At 35.9% G+C, this 20,595-nt stretch overlaps 1 protein-coding gene across 1 annotated transcript in view; it reads right to left on the bottom strand.

Annotated features, from left to right (window-relative positions):
• Positions 1-20,595, bottom strand: part of A2M (alpha-2-macroglobulin) — a 69,408-nt gene that overhangs the window by 33,330 nt on the left and 15,483 nt on the right. Inside the window, exons 15-22 of the mRNA XM_063115760.1 lie at positions 19,860-20,009; positions 17,371-17,538; positions 16,806-16,917; positions 15,169-15,289; positions 13,395-13,623; positions 12,541-12,667; positions 12,061-12,182; positions 11,355-11,406 (exon numbers count right to left, since the gene is read on the bottom strand). Of these exons, the coding sequence (XP_062971830.1) occupies positions 11,355-11,406; positions 12,061-12,182; positions 12,541-12,667; positions 13,395-13,623; positions 15,169-15,289; positions 16,806-16,917; positions 17,371-17,538; positions 19,860-20,009 (1,081 nt within the window). The remainder of the gene's footprint in view (positions 1-11,354; positions 11,407-12,060; positions 12,183-12,540; positions 12,668-13,394; positions 13,624-15,168; positions 15,290-16,805; positions 16,918-17,370; positions 17,539-19,859; positions 20,010-20,595) is intronic.

Here is a 20,595-nt window from a genome sequence, read left to right as displayed (position 1 = left end):
GACTTTAAGCTATACTACAAAGCTATAATAACCAAAACAGTATGGTACTGGCATAAAAACAGACACACTGACCAATGGAATAGAATAGAGAATCCGGAAATCAACCCTCACACTTACTGCCATCTGATCTTTGACAAAGGCACCAAGCCAATTCACTGGGGAAGGGACTGCCTCTTCAGCAAGTGGTGCTGGGATAACTGGATATCGATATGCAGGAGAATGAAACTAGATCCATACCTCTCACCGTATACTAAAATCAACTCAAAATGGATTAAGGATTTAAATATACACCCTGAGACAATAAAACTTCTTAAAGAAAACATAGGGGAAACAATTCAGGAAATAGGACTGGGCACAGACTTCATGAATACGACCCCAAAAGCACGGGCAACCAAAGGAAAAATAAACAAATGGGATTATATCAAACTAAAAAGCTTCTGCACAGCAAAAGAAACAATTAAAAGAGTTAAAAGACAATCAACAGAGTGGGAGAAAATATTTGCAAAATATACATCTGACAAAGGATTAATATCCAGAATATATAAGGAACTCAAACAACTTTACAAGAAGAAAACAAGCAACCCAATTAAAAAATGGGCAAAAGAGCTAAGTAGGCATTTCTCTAAGGAAGATATCCAAATGGCCAACAGACATATGAAAAAATGCTCAACATCACTCAGCATCCGGGAAATGCAAATCAAAACCACATTGAGATACCATCTAACCCCAGTTAGGATGGCTAAAATCCAAAAGACTATGAACGATAAATGCTGGCGAGGCTGCGGAGAAAAAGGAACTCTCATACATTGTTGGTGGGACTGCAAAATGGTGCAGCCTCTATGGAAAATGGTATGGAGGTTCCTTAAACAATTGCAAATAGATCTACCATACGACCCAGCCATCCCACTGTTGGAAATATACCCAGAGGAATGGAAATCATCAAGTCGAAGGTATACCTGTTCCCCAATGTTCATCGCAGCACTCTTTACAATAGCCAAGAGTTGGAACCAGCCCAAATGCCCATCATCAGATGAGTGGATACGGAAAATGTGGTACATCTACACAATGGAATACTACTCAGCTATAAAAACGAATGAAATACTGCCATTTGCAACAACATGGATGGACCTCGAGAGAATTATATTAAGTGAAACAAGTCAGGCACAGAAAGAGAAATACCACATGTTCTCACTTATTGGTGGGAGCTAAAAATTAATATATAAATTCACACACACACATACACACACACACACACAAACCGGGGGGGGGGGGGGAAGAAGATATAACAACCACAATTATTTGAAGTTGATACAACAAGCAAACAGAAAGGACATTGTTGGGGGGGAGGGGGGAGGGAGAAGGGAGGGAGGTTTTGGTGATGGGGAGCATTAATCAGCTACAATGTATATCGACAAAATAAAATTTAAAAAAAAAAAAATAAAAAAATTAAAAAAAAAGAAAAAAGGAAAATAAATAAAATAAAATAAAATAAATAAATAAAAAATAAATAAAAAAAAAAAAAAAAAAGATCAGAGCAGAACTGAATGAAATTGAAAACCAAAAAACAATTCAAAAGATCAACGAATCAAAAAGTTGGTTTTTTGAAAAGATAAATAAAATTGACAAACCATTAGCATGGCTAACAAAAAAAAGAAGAGAGAAGACTCAAATAACAAAAATTAGAAATGAAAAAGGCGATATTACAACTGATTCATCTGAAATACAAGGAATCATTCGAGACTACTATAAACAACTATACGCCAACAAATTTGAAAATCTGGAGGAAATGGATAAATTTCTGGACACACAAAAGCTCCCAAAACTGAACCGTGAAGACGTAGAAAATTTGAACAGACCAATAACAATAAAGGAGATTGAAGCTGTTATCAGAAGGCTCCCAACAAAGAAAAGCCCAGGACCAGATGGATTCACAGCAGAATTTTACCAAACATTCAAAGAGGAATTGACACCGATTCTTTACAAACTATTCCAAAAGATTGAAACGGACGCAAATCTCCCAAACTCATTCTATGACGCAAACATCATCCTGATACCAAAACCAGGTAAAGATATAACCAAAAAAGAAAACTACAGGCCGATATCCTTGATGAATATAGATGCAAAAATCCTCACTAAAATACTAGCAAACAGAATACAGCAACACATACGAAAAATTATTCATCACGATCAAGTGGGATTCATCCCAGGGATGCAAGGTTGGTTCAACATACGCAAATCAATAAATGTGATACACCATATTAATAAACTCAAACACAAGGACCATATGATCATCTCTATAGATGCTGAAAAAGCATTTGATAAAGTTCATCACTCATTCATGACAAAGACCCTCTATAAGTTAGGTATAGAGGGAAAGTATCTCAACATAATTAAAGCCATATATGCCAAACCCACAGCCAATATCATCCTGAATGGGGAAAAGCTGAAAGCTTTTCCTTTAAGAACAGGCACTAGACAAGGATGCCCACTCTCACCACTCCTATTCAACATAGTGTTGGAAGTACTAGCCAGAGCAATCAGAGAAGAGAAGGAAATAAAGGGCATCCAGATTGGAAAAGATGAAGTCAAACTGTCCCTGTTTGCAGATGACATGATCCTATATATTGAACAGCCTAAAACCTCTACAAAAAAACTGTTGGAATTGATAAATGATTTCAGCACAGTAGCAGGATACAAAATCAACACACAAAAATCAGTAGCATTTCTTTTCTCCAATAGTGAACATGCAGAAGGAGAAATCAAGAAAGCCTGCCCATTTACAATAGCCACCAAAAAAATAAAATACTTAGGAATTGAGTTAACCAAGGAGGTGAAAAATCTCTATAATGAGAACTACAAACCACTGCTGAGAGAAATTAGAGAGGATACAAGAAGATGGAAAGATATTCCATGCTCTTGGATTGGAAGAATCAACATAGTGAAAATGTCCATACTACCCAAAGTGATATACAAATTCAATGCAATCCCCATCAAAATTCCAAAGACATTTTTCTCAGAAATGGAAAAAACTATTCAGACATTTATATGGAACAATAAAAGACCACGAATAGCCAAAGCAATGCTCAGCAAAAAAAATAAAGCTGGAGGCATAACACTACCTGACTTTAAGCTATACTACAAAGCTATAATAACCAAAACAGTATGGTACTGGCATAAAAACAGACACACTGACCAATGGAATAGAATAGAGAATCCAGAAATCAACCCACACACTTACTGCCATCTGATCTTTGACAAAGGCACCAAGCCTATTCACTGGGGAAGGGACTGCCTCTTCAGCAAGTGGTGCTGGGATAACTGGATATCGATATGCAGGAGAATGAAACTAGATCCATACCTCTCACCGTATACTAAAATCAACTCAAAATGGATTAAGGATTTAAATATACACCCTGAGACAATAAAACTTCTTAAAGAAAACATAGGGGAAACACTTCAGGAAATAGGACTGGGCACAGACTTCATGAATACGACCCCCAAAGCACGGGCAACCAAAGGAAAAATAAACAAATGGGATTATATCAAACTAAAAAGCTTCTGCACAGCAAAAGAAACAATTAAAAGAGTTAAAAGACAACCAACAGAGTGGGAGAAAATATTTGCAAAATATACATCTGACAAAGGATTAATATCCAGAATATATAAGGAACTCAAACAACTGTACAAGAAGAAAACAAGCAACCCGATTAAAAAATGGGCAAAAGAGCTAAGTAGGCATTTCTCTAAGGAAGATATCCAAATGGCCAACAGACATATGAAAAAATGCTCAACATCACTCAGCATCCGGGAAATGCAAATCAAAACCACATTGAGATACCATCTAACCCCAGTTAGGATGGCTAAAATCCAAAAGACTATGAACGATAAATGCTGGCGAGGCTGCGGAGAAAAAGGAACTCTCATACATTGTTGGTGGGACTGCAAAATGGTGCAGCCTCTATGGAAAATGGTATGGAGGTTCCTTAAACAATTGCAGATAGATCTACCATACGACCCAGCCATCCCACTGTTGGGAATATACCCAGAGGAATGGAAATCATCAAGTCGAAGGTATACATGTTCCCCAATGTTCATCGCAGCACTCTTTACAATAGCCAAGAGTTGGAACCAGCCCAAATGCCCATCATCAGATGAGTGGATACGGAAAATGTGGTACATCTACACAATGGAATACTACTCAGCTATGAAAACGAATGAAATACTGCCATTTGCAACAACATGGATGGACCTCGAGAGAATTATATTAAGTGAAACAAGTCAGGCACAGAAAGAGAAATACCACATGTTCTCACTTATTGGTGGGAGCTAAAAATTAATATATAAATTCACACACACACATACACACATACACACACAAACCGGGGGGGGGGGGAAGAAGATATAACAACCACAATTATTTGAAGTTGATACAACAAACAAACAGAAAGGACATGGTTGGGGGGGAGGGGGGGAGGGAGAAGGGAGGGAGGTTTTGGTGATGGGGAGCATTAATCAGCTACAATGTATATCGACAAAATAAAATTTAAAAAAAAAAAAAAAAAAGAAAAAAAAAAAAAAAAGAACTGAATGAAATTGAAACCCTAAAAACAATACAAAGATCAATGAATCAAAAAGTTGGTTTTTTGAAAAGATAAATAAAATTGACAAACCATTAGCATGGCTAACAAAAAAAAGAAGAGGGAAGATTCAAATAACAAAAATTGGAAATGAAAAAAGCGATATTACAACTGATTCATCTGAAATACAAGGATTCATTCGAGATTACTATATACAACTACATGCCTACAAATTTGAAAATCTGGAGGAAATGGATAAATCTCTGGACACACACAGGCTCCCAAAACTGAACCGTGAAGATGTAGAAAATTTGAACAGACTAATAACAATAAAGGACATTGAAGCTGTTATCAGAAGGCTCCGAAGAAAAAAAGCCCAGGAACAGATTGATTCAAAGTAGAATTTTACCAAACATTCAAAGAGGAATTGACACCGATTCTTTACAAACTATTCCAAAAGACTGAAACAGACGCAAATCTCCCAAACTCATTCTATGACGCAAACATCATCCTGATACCAAAACCAGGTAATGATGTAACCAAAAAAGAAAACTACAGGCCGATATCCTTGATGAATATAGATGCAAAAATCCTTACTAAAATACTAGGAAACAGAATACAGCAACACATACGTAAAATTATTCACCACGATCAAGTGGGATTCATCCCAGGGATGCAAGGTTGGTTCAACATACGCAAATCAATAAATGTGATACACCATATTAATACAATCAAACACAAGGACCATATGTTCATCTCTATAGATGCTGAAAAAGCATTTGATAAAGTTCAGCACTCATTCATGACAAAGACCCTCTATAAGTTAGGTATAGAGGGAAAGTATCAAAACATAATTAAAGCCAGATATGACAAACCAACTGCCAATATCATCCTGAATGGGGAAAAGCTGAAAGCTTTTCCTTTAAGAACAGGAACTAGACAAGGATGCCCACTCTCACCACTCCTATTCAACATAGTGTTGGAAGTATTAGCCAGAGCAATCAGAGAAGAGAAGGAAATAAAGGGCATCCAGATTGGAAAAGATGAAGTCAAACTGTCCCTGTTTGCAGATTACATGATCGTATATATCAAATAGCGTAAAACTTCTGCAACAAAACTCTTGGAATTGATAAGTGATTTCAGCACAGTAGCAGGATACAAAATCAACACACAAAAATCAGTAGCATTTCTTTTCTCCAATAGTGAACATGCAGAAGGAGAAATCAAGAAAGCCTGCGCATTTACAATAGCCACCAAAAAAATAAAATACTTAGGGATTGAGTTAACCATGGATGTGAAAAATCTCTATACTGAGAACTACAAACCACTGCTGAGCGGAATTAGATAGGATACAAGAAGATGGAAAGATATCCTATGCTCTTGGATTGGCAGAGTCAACATAGTGTAAATGTCCATACAACCCAAAGTGATATACAAATTCAATGCAATCCCCATCAAAATTCCAAAGACATTTTTTTCAGAAATGGAAAGAACTATCCAGACATTTATATGGAACAATAGAAGACCACGCATAGCCAAAGCAATGCTGAGAAAAAAAAAAAAAAAGCTGGAGGCATAACACTACCTGACTTTAAGCTATACTACAAAGCTATAATAATCAAAACAGTATGGTACTGGCATAAAAACAGACACACTGATCAATGGAATAGAATAGAGAATCCAGAAATCAACCCACACACTTACTGCCAACTGATCTTTGACAAAGGCACCAAGCCTATTCAGCGGGGAAGGGATTGCCTCTTCAGCAAATGGTGCTGGGATAACTGGATATCCATATGCAGGAGAATGAAACTAGACTCATACCTATCACCATATACTAAAATCAACTCAAAATGGACTAAGTATTTAAATATCCACCCTGAAACAATAAAACTTCTTAAAGAAAACATAGGAGAGACACTTCAGGAAATAGGACTGGACACAGACTTCATGAATATGACCCGAAAAGCATGGGCAACCAAAGGAAAAATAAACAAATGGGATTATATCAAACTAAAAAGCTTCTGCACAGCAAAAGAAACAATTAACAGAGTTAAAAGACAACCAACAGGGTGGGAGAAAGTATTTGCAAAATATACATCTGACAAAGGATTAATATCCAGAATATATAGGGAACTCAAACAACTTTACAAGAAAACAACAAGCAACCCAATTAAAAAATGGGCAAAAGAGCTAAGTAGGCATTTCTCTAAGGAAGATATACAAATGGCCAACAGACATATGAAAAAATGCTCAACATCACTCAGCATCTGGGAAATGCAAATCAAAACCACACTGAGATACCATCTCACCCCAGTTAGGATGGCTAAAATCCAAAAGACTCTGAACGATAAATGCTGGTGAGGTTGCGGAGAAAAAGGAACTCTCATACATTGTTGGTGGGACTGCAAAATGGTGCAGCCTCTATGGAAAATGGTATGGAGTTTCCTCAAACAATTGCAGATAGATCTACCATATGACCCAGCTATCCCACTGTTGGGAATATACCCAGAGGAATGGAAATCATCAAGTGGAAGGTATACCTGTTCCACAATGTTCACTGCAGCACTCTTTACAATAGCCAAGAGTTGGAACCAGACCAAATGCCCATCATCAGATGAGTGGATACGGAAAATGTGGTATATCTACACAATGGAATACTACTCAGCTATAAAAATGAATGAAATACTGCCATTTGCAACAACATGGATAGACCTTGAGAGAATTATATTAAGTGAAATGAGTCAGGCACAGAAAGCACAATATCATGTGTTGTCACTTATTGGTGGGAGCTAAAAATTCACATATAAATTCACACACACATACAGACACAAAAAACCGGGGGGGGGGGGGGTTAAGAAGATATAACAACCACAATTACTTGAATTTGATACGACAAGCAAACAGAAAGGACATTGTTGGGGGGGAGGGAGGATAGGGAGGAGGGAGGCCGGTTTTGGTAAGGTGCAACAATAATCAACCACAACATACATCGACAAAATAAAATTAAAAAAAATAATGAAAGCAAATAACAACAACAACAACAAAAAACTGAAGTAGAATATCTAAACAGACCAATAATGAGGAAGGAGGGTGACCACTAATCAAAAGTCTGCCATCAAAGAAAAGCCCAAGACCTGATGGCTTCACTGCTGAGTTCTACCAAACATTTAAAAAGAACTAATACTAATCCTTTTCAAATTATTCCAAAAAATTGAAGAGGAGGTAGTACTTCCAAACTCCTGTTACAGGGTCAGCATTACTCTGATACCAATTCCAGACAAGGACATTACATAAAAACAACAACAACAACAACAAAAAACAATTACAGGCTACTATTCTTAATGAACATAGATGTACAAATCCTCAATAAAATACCAGCAAACTGAATTCAACACCATATTAGAAGGATCAACCACCGTGATCAAGTAAGATTTATCCCTGGGATGCAAGGATGGTTTAACATATGCAAATCAATAAGTGTGACACATCACATTAAAAAGATCATGTGGTTTTAGTCCCTAGTGTATAGAAATAATATTTCTATACACTATAATAATACTTCTATACACTGACAATGAATTATCTGGGAAAAGAATGAGGAGAACAATCCCATTTGTAATAGCTATGAAAAAAAAATTCATAGGAATAAATTTAACCAAGGAGGTGAAATGCCTGTGCACTAAAAACTTTAAAATGTTGATGAAAAAAATAGAAGACACAAATTAACGGAAACATATCCCACATTCATGGATTGGAAGAATTAATATTGTTTAAATGTCTATACTATCCAAGATGATCTACAAATTCAGTGTAATCCCTATTAAAATTCCAACGTCATTTCTCATAGAAATAGAAAAAATAATCTTAAAATTCATATTAAACTACAAGAAAACCCAAATAGCCAAGGCAATCATGAGCAAAAAGAGCAAAACTGGAGGCATCACACTACCTGGTTTTAAACTATATTACAAAGCTATAATAATTGAAACAGCATGGTACTGGCATAAAAGTAGACACATTGACCAATAGAACAGAACAGAGAGCCTAGAAGTTAATCCATACACATATGATCAATTGATTTTTAAAAAGATACCCAGAATAAATAGTGGAAAAAAGATAGTGTCTTCAAAAAATGGTAGTGGGAGAACTGAATATCCACATGCATGAGAATGAAATTGAAATCTTATCTCATACCATATATAAAAATCAACTCAAAATAGATTAAAGACTTAAACATAAGCACTGACACTGTAAAACTACTAGAAGAAAATGTAGGAGAACAACTACACAACAGTGGTCTGTGCAATGATTTTTTGTATTTGACCACCAAAGCACAGGCAACAAAAGTTGACAAATGGGGCTACATTAAATTGAAAAATCTCTGTGAAGCAAAGGAAACAATTAACAGTGTAAAGAGACAACCTGTGAACCTGGAGAAACTATTTGCAAATCATACATTCAAAAAGGGGTTAGTATCCAAAATATATAAGGAATTCAATAGTAAGAAAACAAGTAATCCAATTAAAAATAGGTAAGAAACCTGAATAGACATTTCTCAAAAGAAGACATACAAATGGCCTGCAGATACATGAAAAATGCTCAACATCACTAATAATTAGGGAAATGCAAATTAAAGCCACAGTGAGTTATAACCACACACTGGTCAGAATGGCTACTATAAAAAAGACGAAAGATAGTGAGTACTGGAGAGAATGTAAAGAAAAGGGAAGCCCTGTCCACTGTTAATGGGAACGTAAATTAGTATGGTAATTATGGGAAACTGGAGGCTTCTTAAAAAACTAAAAATAGAATTTCCACATGATCTATCAGTCCCACGTCTGGGTATATACTTAAAAGGTTTGAAATCAGCCTGCCAAAGAGATGTCTGCACTCCCAAGTTCATTGCAGCACGATACAATATCCAGGTTATGAAACTATTGACACCTAAGTGTCAATCAATGGATGAATGAGTAGAGACACAGAAGCAGAGAGTGAAACAGTGGTTACAGAGGCTGAGTGAGGTGATGGCGGTGATGATGGTCAAAGGACACAAAGTCTCAGACAGAAGGAATAAGGTGTTTTTTTTTTTTGACATCTATTGCACAGTGTGGTAAATATGGTTAATAATAGTGTATTATATATTTTAAACTTGCTAAGAGAATAAATTTCAAATATTCTCAGCACAAAAAATGATAAATACTTGAGGTGATAAATGTTAATTAACTTGATTTAATTATTCCATATTGTATTCATAAATCCATAACATCACTTTTTACTGTATAAATATATACAATTATAAATTGTCAATTTATAATAAAATTAAATAAATCCCCCCAAACAAACAAAAATACTAATAATATGCATACCACCTGTGACTCAGGAATTTCACATTTTGGTACCTACCCTAACTACACTTGCATATGTACACAGGGAGAATATTATTATTAATTAATTAATTAAATATTTTTACTAGCAAATAGTTGAAAAACTGATATGGGAATGGCCAAGAAACTGAGCAGAACTGTGCTACACTGATGGTATAGAATTAAAAGCAACTAAAAGGAGTGCCCTAGGTCTACAATTTTACATGCATAGATCTCTGACAGATTGCTGATTAGAAAGAAATAAAAGCGAGTTATAGAATAAAACATAATTTATGTAAATCACACATACACAATGACATACACTTACACATATTTGTAAAGGTATATGGATGATCATTGAAGTATTAAAAAATATTACAAAGGGGAATATTAGCTTTTAATACAATTTTTTGAAAAGGAGAATGTATTTTTATATAATTATATAGGTGATTAATAACATGGGTAATTAAACAAATTAATACATTAATTAAAATAAATTTTAATAAAACTACTTGATGGTTGATCCTGGAAGCATAAGAGATTACTTGAATTGAAGAACTAACTGAGAAATGGGGAAGTCATTGATAAAAGGATGGAGTGGTGGGCACTAAATTCACTTAAGTGTAGAAATAAGGCTAAGCAATAGGAAATTATGTTTTTTGAACACACTTTGTATGTTAAATCTTGACAGTAGAAAAAATATAGTAAATAGAATTTAGTAGATAGAAAAAGGCAAAGAACAGAGGTATGATGTTGATTTGATGTCAGTTTGGGGTAAGAACATGTTGTCTTGATAAACTTCTTAGTATACTAAATTTCTAGAAATGTTGTTTAGATTAGAAAATCCTCCAACAAGAAAAAGTAATTTTTTTACTGTAAGCTTCTCAAATGACTGATGGGGCATTAGATACAAAACTAGGTACAGAATTGGCATCAAACAAATATTACTAGGATAACAATGGTAAAGGCCATTACAACTCTTTCTTTGGGAAATAGCATCAGCCCATTATCAAATGCTGTTAGCTAGGAAGAACTCAGTGTCGTAATGGTCTGAATTCAGCTATCCGTAGGTTGTATTACTAATTTTTCAGGGAAATATCCCCTTTGATTCTACCCATTTTCTACCTACACCCATGCCATCCACTGTTGAGAAAGACACTTTGGATTTTGCACAGGTACTGCAAGAGATCGCGACCGAGAATGCATGAGCTAAGGAGATCCTCCTGGTGAAATTACTTGGCCTCTCTAAGAAACAATTTACTCATTTGTCAAATGTGTTGATAGTACTGCAGGTCTTACTTCACAGGAAAAGTGTAGGAATAATGCATAAAAGTTCCTGAACTCAAATGTTATATAAACTTTAGTTAATGTTTTTTTTTTTTTTTTTTAAATTAGGATGGCTGACTCTTACCTGAGGGACAAAGCAGGGAGTTGAATGTCGCTTCCTTCTCTAGTCCTTCAGGCTTACGTGAAAAAAAAGAGAAAAGTTAGAGGTGACACAGAGTAAGGTGACTGTAGCTAACAATAAGATACTGTACATCTCAAAATAGCTAGAAGAGAGAATTTGGAATGTTCTTACCACAAAAAAAGTGATAAATGTTTCAGGTGATGGATATGCTACTTACCCTGATTTGATTAAAAAACAGTGTATATATTGAAACGTCACATCGTACCCCAAATATATACAATTATTGTGTCAATGAAAAAATGGTAACAATTAAAAGGAAAAGTTAGAGATGAGTGAGAATGGACTTTCAGGACGTGTGTTGATAGGGGAACCACAGATTTCTGGATAGTGAAGAGAAGGATTTGAACTGTATTATATGAACAAATTCTGCAAGTATCAGCAGTATAGAGGAGGCAAGTTGATAGATGAGGAAGTGAGTGAAAAATTAAGAAAATAAAGAGAGAGACAGAGATAGAGATGGTGGGCAGGTAGATAGAGAAGAATAATATGGGGAGATATTCATATATTATTATTATATTATATATATTACTATATATTATTATGGGCCATATAGTATTTAGCCTTTCTTACCTAAAAGCTGAAACTCCAAGTAAACTCATTGTTTTTTTTGTGACTCAGTGTGACCTATCAAATGGGCAGGCATACTTACTTCAACCAACAAGGGCTTGACAATTGTGTCTTTCTTTCCATATTCAGGGACCATAGCCACCTCGGTCCCACACAGCTCTTGCGACTCCAGTGCCTCTGCACTCACAGTGAAATTCACATTTCCTGAAAAAAGGGCCAGTAGAGATGAGTACCTTCTTCCCCTTCCACCACGCCTCCAAACTCAAGATTTATAAATGTTTGATATTCTGCAAACTTTCATTTTACAAAAACACAGGAGCAGGAATGGAAGCAGCATAAACTAGAGCCTGATGATACTGCGAATTCAAGGTGGAGATGGATGGGGCGAGGAAGTGGGAATATCTTTCTAGGCATCCTAGAATGGAAGACAAAAGAATGGGGGATCTTTTCCTGAGGGAGGTAGTGCAGGAAACAAGGTATCCACCAGTACATGCCTTGGATATAAGGTATCCGCCAACATATATCTTGGGTAGAGAACTGTCTCTAAAAGTCTGTCTCTCACCTAATGACTTTGGAGTTATTGCCCAGGACACAGTTTGCCACCCATTCCCACAGATGCAGTGAGTCTCTTGTTCCTTCTCTACTGGGACAGCTAGGAATGCGGGAGAGGCTTCCAGCTGCACACTGACCTGAAACCATACATGAGACAAAGAGATTCGAAGTAAAAGGAGATCAGAGGGAGAATGGGTTTGAAATAAAGCATATTGAGAGTTTGGTTATATTTCAGGTTGCCTAATATTAAAGTTGACATAACAAAGACCAAGCACCTTGAGTATATTTTGGTGGATCTGACATCTAAGTCTTAGCATTTTGGGGGTAACCTGCACTTTCATGTGGTGGGACCAGAGGAGAGGAAAGGTGATGCTGCTGCTCTGCTTCTGCAGCCTGGAACCTTGACCATTCTCTCAGCTGTCCTAGCAGACTATACAAGATTTATAAAGAGTTGTGGTTTCAGCAGAGATAAGATGCTTGCAAACAACTTTTAAAATTAAAATTAGGTTTACTATAATAAATGAGCTATGCAAAGTTAAATATATGGGAATGTACAGGTTGAAACGTGGCAGAATCTAAGACGTGCGGATGAAGAATACTGATTTTCGTTGCTCATGTCCGCAATCTTTATAATACATAAAGCACCTAAACTTTGATAAGGGTTAGAACTTGTTTTAAGTTACAATCTGGTATTTGGAGATATCAGCAACCGCAACTAATACAACATATGAGCAACCCTCTGATAGTATTCTTCCTCTAGTGAACACATCTTGTACACAAGAGTCTGTCAGTATTCCCAGGAATGCGATTTTTAATTTACTTGACTGTTACCTTGTATTCAATTTAGGAAAGACAAATTCTTACCCGTATGCATTTGGGAAGATAGTTTAACACAGTGGCTTTGAGTGTGAAGGCCTCTCCACGGATCACAGAGTAAGGCATTGTGAGCTCCACAAAGAAGGGCTGGAAGGCTCGGAGAGAGGCAATGGGAGAGAGACCGAGTCCAGTGTCACTGGACAGGCAGAGGGCCCCTGCCTTCCACTCAGTGATGGTATCTGGGACTGTTACTCCTACTTCAGCCACACCCGATGAGCTGGGGACAGTGACAATGTGAAGAACAGAAAGTAAGCAGTTAAATAAATCCCTCTAGGAAGAGAACCTCTATAAATGATTCTGTTGTCATGACTTGACTGTACTCAATAGAAATATCAATAACAGAGAGTGTAATCAGGGCTTGAGATGGGAAAAGTCCTTTTCTTCCAACTCTGACTGTTTTCAATTCTAGTTTATATAAGAATCCCCTATAGACATACACTTGTAGCATAATCTTTTACAGACAATACAGTTATAAACTTAACATGCAATTTGAGACTGTCCTTGAACTCTCTTCTCTAAAATACTGTTCCACTGAGGGCTGACATAATTTTTAATTTTACTACTACCATGCTGCATAATTGGCCTGATTGAGTCTATGCTTAACCCAATATTGCTGACCAATGAAGGATCTCTCATAGGTGTTAATCTCTGTGGGCCTTGGTTATATTTAGTCCTTATGCCCATTTTATGCAAGTCTTAGAAATAATTTTGTGCAAAATTTCTTGGCTCTGATGCAATTAGATTAACAGAATTATTAGTACTTGGATATTGAAAACTTAGCAAACAGCTCCCGGTTTCTCCTTGTAAGGGATGTGTCTAGAGACTTTCCCAGTTGTTTCTTGAGGGTTGGGCTTCTAACTAGCCTGCATCTGGGAGCAGAAGGGGCAGGTACACAATAGACCTTTGGGAGCCTGGAAGGGAGCGTGGACACTTTCCCTGCCTTCTCATGCATCCCACTGGCGTGTTCCAGCCATAAAACCAGGTCTCCAGATTCTGTCTGGAAGGAGTTTGTCCACACACGGAGGACTATTGGTGGAAATGTAAATTGGTACAGCCATTTTGAAAAACAGTATGGAGACTCTTCAAAAAATTAAAACTGGAACTACCATGTGACCCAGAAAGTCCTCTTCTGGGTATATACTCAAAGGAAATGATATCATCACCTCATATATGAGTATGTGCTCCCAAATTCATTGCAGCATTATTTATGGTAGCCAAGATATAGAAACAATGTAAGAGTCCATCAGTGGCTGAATGGACAAAGAAACTGTGGTAAACATATAGTGGAATATTATTCAGCCTTAAAGAGGGAGATCCTGCTATTTATGACTACATGAATGAACTTGGAGGGCATTAGGCTAAGTGAAATAAACCAGACACAGAATAAAAAATACTACACGATCTCACTCATACGTGGAATCTAAAAGCAGTGGAACACAGAACAGAAGGTAGAACGGTGGTCGGCAGGGGATAGAGAGATGCAGGTCAAAGTGTACAAAGTTGCAGCTATGTAGTGTATACTGGAAATTTACTAAGAGAGCTGATTTTAGGTGCTCTTAGCACACACACACACAAAGGTAACAATGCGAGACGATAGATATGTTAATTTGTTTGATTGTAGTAATCACTTCACTATGTATATATATCAAAACATCATGTTATATATCTTAAATATATACAATAAAAAAGAAAAAATAGTTAAGAATTGAAAATTGTGAGGGATCTATGTTGTTTCATCTCACATATAAAAGAAGTTACTTACTCTACCGCCACTAAGTCCCAGATCCACGTCTCCGGGAAGTACTTTCGTACAGTTTCCACGCGAGGCTCTGAAACAGATGCCTTCAGTGCATGTCCAAGGCCTCGTTCCATCATATCTGACTCTATGGTGGGTGAGGGAGAAGACAGGAACGATAAATATACAGAGAAAGCTTAGGAGAGATTGCAGTAAGTGCTATCCAAGAAATAAATAGGGTGATGGAATAGAAAGGAACCAGGAGAGGGCACTTGGGCAATCAGGGAAAGCTCCTCTGAGGAGGTGAAGTTCTGAAGTATTAGAATAAGTTGGGACTGAGCTGGGGGAAGACAAGCACAGGCTGAGAATTTAGACACCTTGGCAGAAAGAGCCTTGGATTGTCTGTGGAGCAGAAGTTCTCTCTGGGGTCCTACGTGGCTACGGCCCATTGTGCTAAGTGTATAGAGTGCTATGACGTGGGGTTGGGAGGAGAGCAGGAGACCACATTTCCAGGGTTGTGTTCCTCGATGGGAGAAAAGAAAAATTGTGACCCAGACATTTAGACAGTGGCTTTGAGAAGCAGTTTATAGGAGTAAAGGGATCAAGGACAAAAAAGGCTCTTCGCTGCATACTGGGTCAGAAGGTCAGGGTTAGGTTTTCTCACCCCATTGTCTTTCTGTTAAGGTGCTGGGTGTATATTTAACAACCACATCTCTGAAAAAACGCCATGCATATACATACTTGCACATACAGAAGCTTACCATTAATCTTACTGATAAAAAATTATAGAATATAATTTATAAATAATGAAAATAGACAATGATCTTTATAGTAAATTTCATATAGTCAGTTGACTCTCCCTGCATGCTTTCCTTGATTTTTGACAGCCTCCTGTCTGTACTCAACTTATCTTCAACCATGATTTGACAATATGACTATGAGACTGTAAATAAGAAGTTACTCACATCATTGACAACTGCATCTGGTTTTAACATAAGTATGGCTGATGCTTTAGAGAAGCTGAAGTGTTTCTTGACTTGACTGATGAGAGTATAGTCCTGTTTTGTGAATATTTTCTATTTCTGTTTACACTTATCCTGTGCACAGAAACTTTCTCTTCCCTTTCCAAATTCACACATTTCCATTTACCAGAAGCAAATTTTTTTCATGACTGACTTCCCTGATTCCTCAGTCAGAGGTAATCTTTTCTTTTATTTTGCAGATCTACATTAAAAAAAAATTTTTTTGTGGCTGGCCAGTATGGGGATCCAAACTCTTGACCTTGGTATATTTGCATATTTCTTTTAGAAATATTCTAAGTTTTTTATTTTTAATTTTATTATTACACAATGTAAACATTTTTTTGTGGCCCTTTACCAATTTCTCCCTTCCATATGTCTTATAAAACTTTTCACAATCTGCCTTTTATTCTCTCCAGCTTTGCTTATGTGAGTGGCTTGACACAATCAGGAGATGTGGGTTTATATTGCTGATTTGGGTTTGTATTGCTCTGTGACTTTGAGCAATGACTTTGACATATCTGAATCACATGTCCTTTTTTGTTAGTATTTATCACATTTGATCTTTTTTTACAAAAATTCCCTTATTTGGTTCAATACATTAGGTATTAAACTTTTATTATTATTATCATTATTATTTCTTACCTAAATAAGCCACACGATAACTACCGGTTGTCTGTGTTTCACAATGTCGAGGCTGAGAACATACTTTGGGTTTACGAATCTTTGAGTTGGTGAATGCCTTTAAGCCCATACCCTGTAAAGGAAATTATCATCTAATCAATACATATACATTATTAAATACATAGACATGCATACTTCTTTTAATTGAATTTGACAAACAATCCAGTTAGCTTAATATTAAATTTTTAATGTTCACATCTGCAGAAGGGACGTTAGAATATTTATAGAGGTAATTTGATTGTTTTTTAAAACTCTTTCAACAGTAATTATTTATACATGTGATATTTATAAGCATCACAAAGCAATTAATTTCAATTAAAAAAGAAAACTTGATTAATAGTTCAAAAGTTTCAGCCTGGTTCTGTGACTTTTGGCAGATCTGCTACTATTAGTGACCTTGGGGAAGTCACTTGACCTTTCTATGTCCCATTACCCTCAACTATGATATTAAGGCATTAAATAATTTTTCTATTTATAATACTTTAAAAACCTTAAGAACTGACCATCTGTGATATAAGGAATTTACCTGTAGGAAGCTATACATGTCTTTTTCATTTGCATTGGATACTGCGGAATACATGATTCCATTAATATAGACATTATTGAGATTGACACAATCTTCCTTGTCTTCTTCCTGCTGATTTAAACTCTCAGGGAAGCCAGTGAGGTCCTTTACTGGTAGCAGGTTATAAACCTGTAGAAATGCAAAGGATAAAAGGGTATTTGTGGTTTATTTTTTTTAAGTTCAAGGAGAAAAGGATAAGAATAACCACTATCAGTCTTTGTTCGAGTGTTCTCATTGCTTTGATAATTATTATAGTGAGGGTACAGACAATTTTCTCTAAGCAGTATTTTCATTTTGAAGATCTTTAAAAATTTTAGGAAAAAATAAAAACACTCTCATTTAAGTACGCAAGGGTCATAATACTTTGTTACACAGTTCAGAAGAAAACATTAGACCCAAAAGTAGAATGAAATAAAACTGTATTAATGAAATTGACATTATACAAAGCTTCATGACAACAGAATGAAATGATAGTTTTGTCTGTATCTTGCAGTTATCAAAGGACTCAGCATATAACAAAATCAATGGACACACAGGCACATAAATAAGTATATGAGGATACTTCAAAAAGTTTGTGGAGAAATAGAATTGAATGACGATACAAATCTTTCCACGGACTTTTTGAAGTTCCCTTGTGTATATGTCCTCTACACAGGACAAGATACCATTTTCTTAGGTATTATTTATAGAAACAAAATGCTCCAGATCTTTACGTAATAACTAAAATTAACTAAAATATTAAAAATGATGCTTTCAAGTCTTTGAAGGGAAGGAATAAGAGAGACATAAGAATGCTGATACGTGCATTGTATTATCTTCATAAAAAATTTAAATTAATTGACAAGAATAGATTAGCAAATTGAATAGTGTGATTAAATTAGACACTTTCTCTGTCTCGACATTCCCCGTTTCCCCTCGATTTATTTTTCTCCAAAGCATATTGTATAGTTATTGCCTGTCTCATTTATGAGAAGGTAAGTTCTGTGAGACACGGATGTTTGTCTTTCCAGTAGTTCACTACTAAATCCTCAGCACTTAGTATAGTGCCTAGAACACAGTACACGTTAAATAAAATAAGTAGCAAAGTACTTCATTTGTAAAACACCAATAAAGGATTGAGAGGAACCAGTGTTCTAACCAGTGTTTAGTCTGCTTCTAAATACCTGAAAGCTTCTGCTTTATTACTAATAAATTAAATGTGATTGTTTGCCTTATTTGTAATTAAAAACCCTTTGACTATAAATTATTTTAACTATAAAATTATGTTATACAAATGCAAAACATTAACATTACTTCTTCATATATCCTTTTGCTCTCACTACTGAAATGCACTTAATGCTTCTTTTAGAAGTATTTTAATATTTTCAACTAAAATTCCATCAGAAAGACCAAAAAGTAAGAATTTTTTAAAAATAAATTTCTATTTTGAGGAAGTAAAAATATAAAATTTCCCTTTATAAAATTTTGATAGTAGAAAAAACTTCAGTAACAGGTATTCAAATTGGTGTCATTTGAAAATTTGAAGATATGAGCAAACTACTATTTGTACATGTTGTTAAGGAGGTTCCTGTTGTTCCACTCCAGCATACCCTTTTGCTATTTCTTCTATTAACCCCATATTTTAAAAGATTTTATTGATTAAGACAGTTATCATATAGTAATTCATTTTTCCTAATTTTTACTCATCAGAGACCATACATAACTTCCTTCAGAAATGATGCTGAGCTTGGGACATCCATTATTTCAATTGATATAATTCTTATGAAAATAAAAACTTGATATATCATTTAGCTTGTGCAGTCTTAGTGCAGGAAAATTTATCACTTCTGTTAAGCTTCTTGAAATGTTAAAACTGTCTTGAAAACTTCTATTTTTGATTTCGTGGAGGTCTGGGATCTCAGGGACTTTGGATAGTGTATGGTCTCCTTTACATTTTGTCTATATAATTTAAGAATGACTTCCCTTCACCTGTCTTATAGCACTTTCACAATCTGCCTTGTATTCTCTCCAGCTTTGGGTATATGGGTGTCAACACAATCAGAAGACTTGGGTTTGTATTGCTATGTGACTTTGAACAAGGATCTTAATATATCTGAATCACAAGTCTTTTTTGTGCTAATTTTTTACCATATTTTATCTTTGAAAAAATGTTTTTATTTGGTTCAATATACCATATTAGGCAGTACATTTTCATTGTTTTTTTACTTGCAAAAACTGGTAATCTCTCTCTCTCAATATATATATGTATATATTTATATTTATATTTATATTTTACTATAAAATATATAATATCTTCCTTGCCAAAGAAAACACACGTGAAAGAGCTCAAAACTGTTAACTTGTAGATAAATATAATTTTAATAGATATTATCCTACTCAGATAGGCATTTCTCCTCATTTTGAGCCCCTCATGTGGCCGTTTCTGATCCTTGAAGCTGTTGGGAACTCACCGAGGATGGGGAAAGCTCAGCCTCAGGCCTCAAGAGCAGCAGACTTTGGTCCACGGCACGGAGAGCGCAGAGAGACTGAGGAGAAGCTGCGATTCGCAGGTGGGCGTGGGAGGCCGGAAGACTTTGTGCTGGACTGAAGCTCAAATCCACCTATGCAATTGGGGAAAAAAGTCAGGAAAACAAATTTCCTGATTTAAACATGCATTCTTGCATGTTTCCTGAGTGTTTTTTTCCATTTAATAAATAACCACTTTGACTTTGAGGCGGTAGGCATTATGTCAGTCTGGGGCTTTTTGTCCCCTATGCTTCACTGGGAATCTCAAGAATCAGTTGAGCCATTATAATGATTTCTAATTATTCTTACAAATTACTAACTTTGAGATGCCAGTTTTTGCCCTTGGTACACAGTGAGGTGCTTGTTAACTGTGATTGGAAATGTGAGGGGTTTAAGTGCTTTTGTATTTTTCTTTTGGTTCTTTAGTTGTCTTAAAAACTTGCTTGCATATTTCCCAACATTTCATTACAGAAGAAGGGAACAAAGTACTTTGAACTGCGTTGCATGGTAGGAGACAATGCAGTAGGAGAACTTGAGAATTTTGCACTAGAAGCCAAGGGACATGGCTTCTTAGTGTGACTCTGTCATTACTTTGCTGAAAGTCTCTGGGGAGTTTGTTTAACCCTTTTGGCCCCAATGCTCACATATATAAAATAATTGATAATGATATTAACTTCTAGT

The sequence above is a fragment of the Cynocephalus volans genome, chromosome 12 (genome assembly GCF_027409185.1).
Source record: "Cynocephalus volans isolate mCynVol1 chromosome 12, mCynVol1.pri, whole genome shotgun sequence".
Lineage (NCBI taxonomy): Eukaryota > Metazoa > Chordata > Mammalia > Dermoptera > Cynocephalidae > Cynocephalus > Cynocephalus volans.
The sequence above is the reverse complement of the archived record's forward strand: the minus strand, read 5'-3'. Positions and strand labels throughout refer to the sequence as shown.